The sequence below is a fragment of the Quercus robur genome, chromosome 4 (assembly GCF_932294415.1).
Source record: "Quercus robur chromosome 4, dhQueRobu3.1, whole genome shotgun sequence".
Lineage (NCBI taxonomy): Eukaryota > Viridiplantae > Streptophyta > Magnoliopsida > Fagales > Fagaceae > Quercus > Quercus robur.
The window spans coordinates 15,659,648-15,668,242 of record NC_065537.1 but is presented as its reverse complement, the minus strand read 5'-3'; the positions used below and the strand labels follow the sequence as shown (position 1 = coordinate 15,668,242).

Here is an 8,595-nt window from a genome sequence, read left to right as displayed (position 1 = left end):
ATTCCAATACGAGTAAGGAATGCCTAGTGGAAAAAGAAGAAAATGTTTTACTCCTGTGGACATAAATCCTACTTCCACAAGGAACATGCTGTTGTGTTTGGAGATGGCTGACCGAGTGGATTAATCCTTTGTTAAGGTCCACTTCCAAAGGATGACCACGAACTATTCTAACTGGCTGGTAAACAAGATTGTGGACAAAGAGGCTGACATGGTTGCTATGAGAAAACAATTCCTCAGAGACAACCGAGAAAGACACGAGGCTGATAACTACAAGTTTAAAAGGAGGGTCAAAGATGACAAAGTACCTAGCACAGATGAAATCAATGAACAACCAAAGGAGAAAAGACTGAAGAAAAAATGATCTTCTAGTTTCATGTTTATAAAAAAATAAAATAAAAAAATTGATGTGAAATTCTTAGGTTTAGGAATTATTTAGGACTTCTAGGTTAAGGGTTTCGTTTAAGTTGTAGGCTTTTAGGGTTTGGGTCTTTGAATTTTTATGTAATGGCATGGTTTATTGGAATGGTGGAATTTTGGGAACAACAATTTTTTTTGCTTAACGAGTATATGGTGGGTTTGGGGAAGTTGTGACCTGACCAATGTATGGTTGCCTATGTACCTCCTTGGCAAAAGGATCAGGTCATCACGTAGTTCATTTTTATTAGCCTTAACTTTTGCCTAAGCTGCCCTTTTGGGTTTTCAACCTAGTATGCTCTCTCACTCTTTTTTTTTTTTTTTTTTTACTCTCCTTTTGCGTAGATTTCAACCTACCCTTTTTTGTTTGTTTGTTTGTTATTTATTTTTATTTTTTTGGTACTGAACATAGGAAAGGAAATAACATATCTTACAACCACTTCAGAGGTGGTGTTTTTAGACTACCACCTCAGACGTGGTATTTCTTCAATTGATCCATGTTGGTTGGCTCAGTAAAAGGTTTTGCATCTAAGTCCATCAGCCTTACTATCCCCCAGAGTATATATGCTTGATAACATATAGACTTGCCCAATTTTGTTTGAACTTCCCGTTTGTCTCTTGAATTAGAGCTCAGATTTCATTAAGCACTAAATCAACCAACTTCAAATCTCTAGTTCTTACATTCTTGTAAAAAGCTTTCCTAAGCCTCCTTTGGTAACCTTGAATGTCATACAAGGTCTTGAGTCTCTCCTCATCCATCATGCATAGTTGGTCATATCTACTTTGTAACCAATCTACTTTAGGGATTTCACTCTCTAGTACTGTCCTCAATGAACGGACACCCATTTCAATGGGAAGGACTGCTTCCATCCCATACACCAAGGAATAAGCAGTAACTCCTGTGAAAGATCGAATTGATGTTCTATACCCCTAAAGTGCATAGGGTAATTGTAAATGCCAATCTTTGTAGTTCTTTGTGCTCTTCTTTAGAATTCAATCTATGTTTTTGTTTATAGTCTCAACTACCCCATTAGTCTGAGGATGATAGGGTGAGGAATTGTGGTGCTGAATATTGAACTGCCACCACAACTTCTCTGTTTCTCCCTTGAAATGTAGCCCATTGTCAGAGATAATTTCATGAGGTACCCCATATCTACAAATGATATTAGTTTGAATAAATTGACAAATTTCTTCAAGTTCAAAACCTTGTAGGAGGTAGCTTCTACCCATTTAGTGAAGCAATCAATAGCAACAAGTATAAATTCACGGCCATTGGATGCTGTTGGGTGAATCTTCCCAATAATATCTATTCTCCATGTAGAGAACGCCCAGGGTGATGTCATGGTATGTAATGGCATATGTGGCATGTGCTTCATATCTCCATGGACTTGGCATTAATGGCACTTCCTAACATGAGCTGCGCAGTCAGCTTCCATAGTAGTCCAATAATAGCCTTGTCTCATTATCTTCCGTGACAGCATGTGTGCATTCATATGTAGTCCATAATTTGACTCATGAACCTTTTCAATTATTTACTGTGTTTCCTTGGCAGTCATAATAGAGATGAATTTCATCATATGATCGTCTGTAAAGCCTCTCTCCATAAATAGTATAATTAGTGGACAACCTTCTAATGGTCAATTAGTCATTCTTTTCTTCATACTTTAGGTATGTCCCATCCTTGAGGTACTGTAGAATGTCTGAATACCATTCACCGTCCCTATTCTTTTCCTCTTTGTTCCACCACTATTGGTCTAGCTTCATCTTCCTTAGGTCCATCCATCACGGATGCCATTGTTGCTAAAGCATCTGCAATCTGATTCTGCATTCTCGGCACGTATTAGTACTGGATCTTGTTGAATTTTGAAGCCCATCTCTGAAGACATTCATGATAAGGCATTAGCCTTTCTTCTTTGATCTTCCATCTATTTTGAATTTGAGAAATTATTAAGGCTAAATCACCATATACTTCCAACTCTTTCACTCCAAGACCTAGGGCTGCTCGTAACCCTATAATGCAAGCTTCATATTCAGTGGCATTGTTAGTGGTAGGAAAATTAAGCCTACCAACAAATGGGATGTGTGTCCCTTTTGGAGAAATTAAGAGAAATCCAATGCCACTTCCATTTTGATTAGTTGCTCTGTAAAGTTGTGATTTACAAATATGTATTTTGTTGGCTTTTATTTCGTGCCAAATTTGATTGTAATTTTATTCAATCTTGTGTACCCTGTATTTATTGTGGGATTTGATTGTAAGGGTTGTGTGATAGAGAGAGAGGGAGTGTGAAGACTTAAGCTATTGAAGATTGAAGAGGTTTTCGCAGGTATCTCGCAATTTAGCTTCCCACGAAGTAAAGCATGTGCTGCACATGACTGGAATGCAAAGAGTTAGTATAGATGGAGATAGCTGTGTCTCGCGAGTATCTCGCGGGAAAGGCCTTCTTGCGAGACACTCACGAGACATTCTATTCTGCCAGTCTGTACTATCTGATACACACTTTCTGTACCCACACTATATATACCCTTATTACCCACAAATGTTAAGGAGTGCTTCTGAGGGAAAACCTTAGTCAAACACCTTGAGAGTTAGAGATTGTTATACCCACAATCCTCTACATAAAACCTTGTGGATTTTCCTCAACTCCTACCTCTCCATTTCCATACCATTGAGAGTTTGATAGCCCAAATACTTACCACACCCTTTCAGAGTGTCAAGTGAGGTTTTGGTGCTGCTAGGAAGCATTGGAAGAAGGCAAGGATGGTAGATGCAACACGGAGCTTGTTGCGGGATCCGGAGAGCTAGACAAGACTCGGTTCCGAGAAGCCTTGTTGGAGTAGGAGCTTGGAGGGCTTAGGTACAGCGGGTAGATTAGGCTTGGAGGGTCTCTTACTAACCCATGTATCCCAACTGATTGTCTAGTGGATCGTTTACCGCTCGGAGGGCGGTAGAGAGGTTTTTCCCCGAGGTTTTCGGTTTCCTCTTCGATAACACATCGGCGTGTTATCTGTGTTTGTATTCTTCTTCCCTACTCTTTTACATTCCATTTTACTGCTGTGTTGCTTTGATTATGGATTAAAGTAGCTTGTTTGTTTATCCGCTCACATTTACACTATTCCACACTTAGTATTAAGTTAGTGTAAAATCAATTGAGCCGTAACTTTTATTTGGGGCTCTAAACATCTCTTGTGTTTTCAACACATTTTCAAGCTTTCAATTGGTATCAAAGCGGGTACACTCGCTTTGGTTTAAATACCTGAGTGTGATCCTTGACCCTTTGTGATGGACCAGTCACAACCTTTTAATGCCCCACCATTCTTTGATGGAGGCAACTATGCTTTTTGGAAGGTTCAAATGAGGGCTTTCTTGTGTGCTATAGATGAGTCCGTATGGGATTCTGTTGAGAATGGATATGTTAAACCCACAACTGCCAAGTCCGAATGGGACAAAGCAGCTCTTGCATTAGCTAATGCGAATAGTAAGTTCATTAATGCTATATTCTATGGTGTGTCCCCTGATGATTTTCACAGGATATCACACGTGGAGACAGCTAAGGAAGCCTGGACGATTCGTGAAACGACCTATGAAGGTACCAAGAAAGTCAAGGACTTGAAGCTTCAAATGCTAACCACCAGATTTGAAGAACTTAAGATGGGAGATGATGAGGCTTTCGATTCTTTCTATGGAAAGCTCAATGAGATTGTAATTGCCAAACTCAATCTTGGAGAGAAGATTGAGGATTCTAAGGTGGTGAGAAAGATCTTGAGGTCTTTACCGAAGAGTTTCCGAGCAAAAGTCACAGCTATAGAAGAGAGTAAAGACTTGAATGAGATCAAAATCCAAGAGCTAATTGGATCTCTCCAAACATATGAGCTGGGATTGCCTTCTCATAAATCGACCAAATCACTTGCTCTTAAAACCATCATCGAGAGAATGGACAACTCCTTAGAAGAGGATGATGTGGAGAAGGAAGTTGTATTCCTTGCAAAGAATTTCCGAAAATTTCTAAAGATGAACAACCATGGGAAGCCTTTCAACAGAGGAAAGTTTGCATCTCCCAAGGGTGATAGGAAGGAATTTAGGAAGAAAGATGGGAAGGAGTCTCAATTTACTCAAGGAATCACTTGCGTCGAGTGCAATGGACATGGACATGTCAAGAGAGAATGTCCTAATTATTTGACAATGAAGGGCAAGGCATATGCCACAACTCTCAGTGATTCAGATTCTTCCAATTCAGATTCAGAGGATAGTTGTGATGAAGAAGGGAATTTCTCAGCATTTATGACCATTGCTGATGTTGAATCTTCAAAGGACTTGAATCGGAATTGTAGAAGAATCTTCAAAGGACTTAGGAAGCATAGTGACAAGGAATCCATAGGAATTGTAGAAGAATCAGATGCTGAAGAAGATGAAAGTTTAGTGGGTCTTCAAGAGAACTACAATTCCCTTCTCGAGAAGTCTGGAGAATATGCAAGGGTGGCCAAGGCAACTGTTAAAAAGATGAAGAAGGCAGAGGAGGACTATAGAAGTCTCCTAGTAAGATATAAGGAGGCCAAGTGTGAGATTGAGACGTTGAATGGTGAGTTAACCGAGGCTTACACGAAGGTGAAATTTCTTGAGCTTGAAGTGGTTCAAGCAAATGCTAAAGTAGAGCGAGTCTCCACCAAGAAGATTAATGAAGTCCTTTCTCATCAGAAACCTTTTTCTGACAAAACCGGATTGGGATACACCGGAGAAAGTAGTTCAGCGGTGAATATCTCCAAAGAAGTGAAGTTTGTGAAGGCTAAAGAGCAGGTTGTAATTGCCCCTACTGTGGAGAAAGCAGAGGTTGAGAAAAAGAAGGATGTGGCAAACCAAAGGGTGTTAAACAAGCCTCGCAACCAATCAATGGTCAGGTCTAAAGCCAAAGGAAGATCACCTCTAAAAACACAAAGAGGTCCGAGAATGAACCATGTATGCCATCATTGTGGACCTTAAGGACATACCAGACTCAATTGTCATAAGTTGAGAGCATTGAATAATGCTAGGGATCAAAGGTCAAAAGGACCAAGAGATGACAAGAGGAATTGGGCTGTTGGGTAATCAAGAAGTCAAAATGGAGATTCCAGTGTGATGGACGTAATGAAGATGATTGAGGCATTCGCCATATGTTTGGCAAACTTCAACAACAGGTTTGAAGGTCACAATTCACGTACCCAATCCTATAGGGATATCACCCCAAACGCACGTGACGTGTGGGTGAAGAGGGGTACTCATGTATGATTATCTCCTATGTCCATGCATCAATACTTCCAATGTTTAGAATCATAGGTTCATGCATTTTATCATGCATTGCTTTCTGTTTTGAGCATGTTTCCTTTTACAAGTTTTGTTTTTACTTGTTGTTATTGATCTTACTTTTCTTGTTTTGTTTTTTAGTGTGTTCAAAATACAAAAACCCATAAAAATTGAAAAATCTTCAAAAAGTTTGATCACTTGTTTTTTTGTGTATCACATGTGAGTTTGGCCTAGTACTTACGTACTAATGGCATGGTGCATTTATGAGCCTAGCTTGTTCTATATGCACATATATCTTTGTGGAAGAAATCTTCAAATCTATGTGTGACTGTTGTAAATAGATCTTCAAGCTTATCATAAATGATTGGTCAATAGTCTTGATACTTGGTTAGACTTGTGCCTATATCTCTTCCCACTTTATTTTTATGTTTTTGCTATAGAGCTCTCCAAATGTAAATCTCCAAATGAAAAGAGATTAAGAGCTGCAAAAGTATGTCGCATATACTAGTATTTGACTAGGAAAAAGGGAAAGCGACTTGTGTTTTGAAATGTAGCGTGCTCAAAAACCCAAAGGCTAACTCTACATGTTGAAATGTCAAAAATTTCAAGCACCGATCTCAAAAAGAGATGTATTATCCAAAAAGGATCGATTGTTATGATTTATTCAGAAGCCAAATGAAAAGCTTCTAAGTTTTGTAATCATTCTCTTGTGGGAGGTCATATATGCTCATTTCTATAATTGAGATAGTCCACTTGATTTTGTATCAATTGTGTATGACTTGATTGAATTGATCATTAAAACTTCACTCTGGTCTATGGACTATTCCACATTTGATACTCACACATATCACATAAGACTTTGTTCAGATAATGCTTATCTCATTTGTGTGATTGTACATGTTCAAATGTGATGTGTATGCTCATATTCTTGTTGATCAAACCCAAAAATATTTTTGAGTGTTTTATTTGTTTTTGAAAGTGATTTTATACTTTCGTGTTTTTAGTTTTTGTCCAAAATGCATTTTTGTGTTTTTTTTCAAAAATTGGTTCAGAGGTGGTTTTGTGAGAAGCTCATGACTTATAGCTTCCCGCGAAATGTGCTTGAGGGAAATTAAAAAGTCACATTTTCATAGAGAGAGTCTCACTACTGCCTTGTGAGTATTTCGCGACTAAATCTTCTCACGAAATGTTTTTAGGCAAAATCTGGAAATTTCTCAATTTCATACAGAGAGTCTCGCGACTATATCGCGATTGTTTCGCGACCAACAACTTCTCGCGAAAACTTTTGAGCTTCAGTGGTCATTTTCGTGACTGTCTCATGATTGGATCGCTACTGTCTAACCCACGAAAAACGCGTGTTTTCAGTTTTATAATGCAGATGTGACATTTTTTAAACACTTAAACTTTCCCTCGCACTGCCTTTCTTCGAACCCTTATCAACCCAAAATCATTTTTCAATTAAACCCCATCATTTTCAAGCAAAAATCTCTACAAAATCACTTCAAGGTATGTTTTTCTAAACATTGCTTTCATTTTTCCTTCAATTTTGTAGATTTTAGCTTAGGGCTTTCAAAATTGGGGATTTTTTCAAAAAAGGGTTAGGTTTCTCAATTTTGTGAAAAGTTTTCCAAAATCTTGATTGGGCTGAGTCCCATTTGATGTTTGTGTATCTATGTTGGCCCCATGTGGCAGTTTGAGCATGTATTGTGGCAGTTTAAGCATGTATTGAGGCAATTTGCATTATGTTCATGCATTTTACATCATCTGTGTAATTTGTTACATGTTAGGTGTTTGACAAAATGTCCTAGTGACATTTTTGTGATGAATTGGACTCAAGTGAGTTCCAATACTTGGATTTTGTCTTGATTGATCATGTTTATCATGTTTTGGTCATTGGATGTGTATTTTACACATTGTGCTCATTTTGTGCCTCAATGCCATGCCATGCACACATTAAGCACACTTTGGGCACATCTCATGCATCTCATGTTGCATCCCCATACATCACATGCTGCACACACTTGCATCAGCACATGCTCAGCACAGACACACACATACACAATTATTTTTTCATGCATTGTGCTTTTGTTTACAGGGTTAAACATCTTTAGCATGCTGTTTAAGTTTATTTGCTATGTATTGAGTTGCTTTTGCTTTTGCTCTGTTTTAGGTTGTTTTACCTTTGTTTTGAACAAACATGAATCTAATCAAATTTTGTTTCATCTTTGTGTTTGTGCACTTGTTTTGCTCCTTGTTCTCTGTGATATTTGTGTAGATGTCTCCTACCAAACATTCTACTACCAAGAAACCAACTTCCAAATGTGCACGCACTGATTCTAATCATTTCAGGTCTGTTGAGGCTGATATGAAATATAATGACTGCTACAAAAGAGCAACCATTATCAATTGGAACCATTGGAATCCTCTTGCATTTGGCATCTACAGTAATGTGTAGTGGGTCATTATGGTACTTACCCTTCTTCGTTAAATCTTTGTCAGAGTAGGAAATAGTGAGTTCCCTAGTTATAGACCCAATCATAGCATTCAGGTTGTTAGGACATATGTGGAACTTGTTAAGAACATATGTCATATAGAATTGACTAATCCTTTAACAAAACGCACTTTACTTGTAATTAGGTAGATCTAGGATATGTTTAATATTTAAGGAACAAGAGTTCAAGTCTAGTATTGAAGCCATGCAAATCTATCCAAGAATCAAGTGAAGAAGTGTTGTTCATTAAAGCTTGACAGATAGCTCAACAGATGTATCTATCGAGATTTAATATATAATTCTTGACAACTCTGGACAGGAGCTGTATCTATCGAGAATTACAAAATTCAGATTTCCAGATCTGTTTTTCATGCATATCCAAGCTATTTATGTAGGGTTTCTTTTCTTATAACCC

General features: G+C 38.1%; 1 protein-coding gene across 1 annotated transcript; it reads left to right on the top strand.

Moving 5' to 3' along the window:
- The first annotated feature begins 3,694 nt into the window (after positions 1–3,694).
- On the top strand, positions 3,695–8,144 carry LOC126721450 (uncharacterized). The gene is made up of 3 exons (XM_050424484.1): positions 3,695–4,897; positions 5,018–5,302; positions 7,965–8,144. The coding sequence occupies exons 1-3, from the start codon at positions 3,695–3,697 to the stop codon at positions 8,142–8,144; spliced, it is 1,668 nt and encodes a 555-aa protein (XP_050280441.1).
- The last annotated feature ends 451 nt before the right edge of the window (positions 8,145–8,595 follow it).

Coding starts and splice junctions, on each gene's coding strand:
- LOC126721450 (XM_050424484.1), top strand. CDS start 3,695: ATGGACCAGTCACAACCTTTTAATGCCCCACCATTCTTTGATGGAGGC. Junction 4,898..5,017: donor AATATGCAAGGGTGGCCAAG/GCAACTGTTAAA, acceptor GCTTACACGAAG/GTGAAATTTCTTGAGCTTGA. Junction 5,303..7,964: donor AGCCTCGCAACCAATCAATG/GTCAGGTCTAAA, acceptor ATATTTGTGTAG/ATGTCTCCTACCAAACATTC.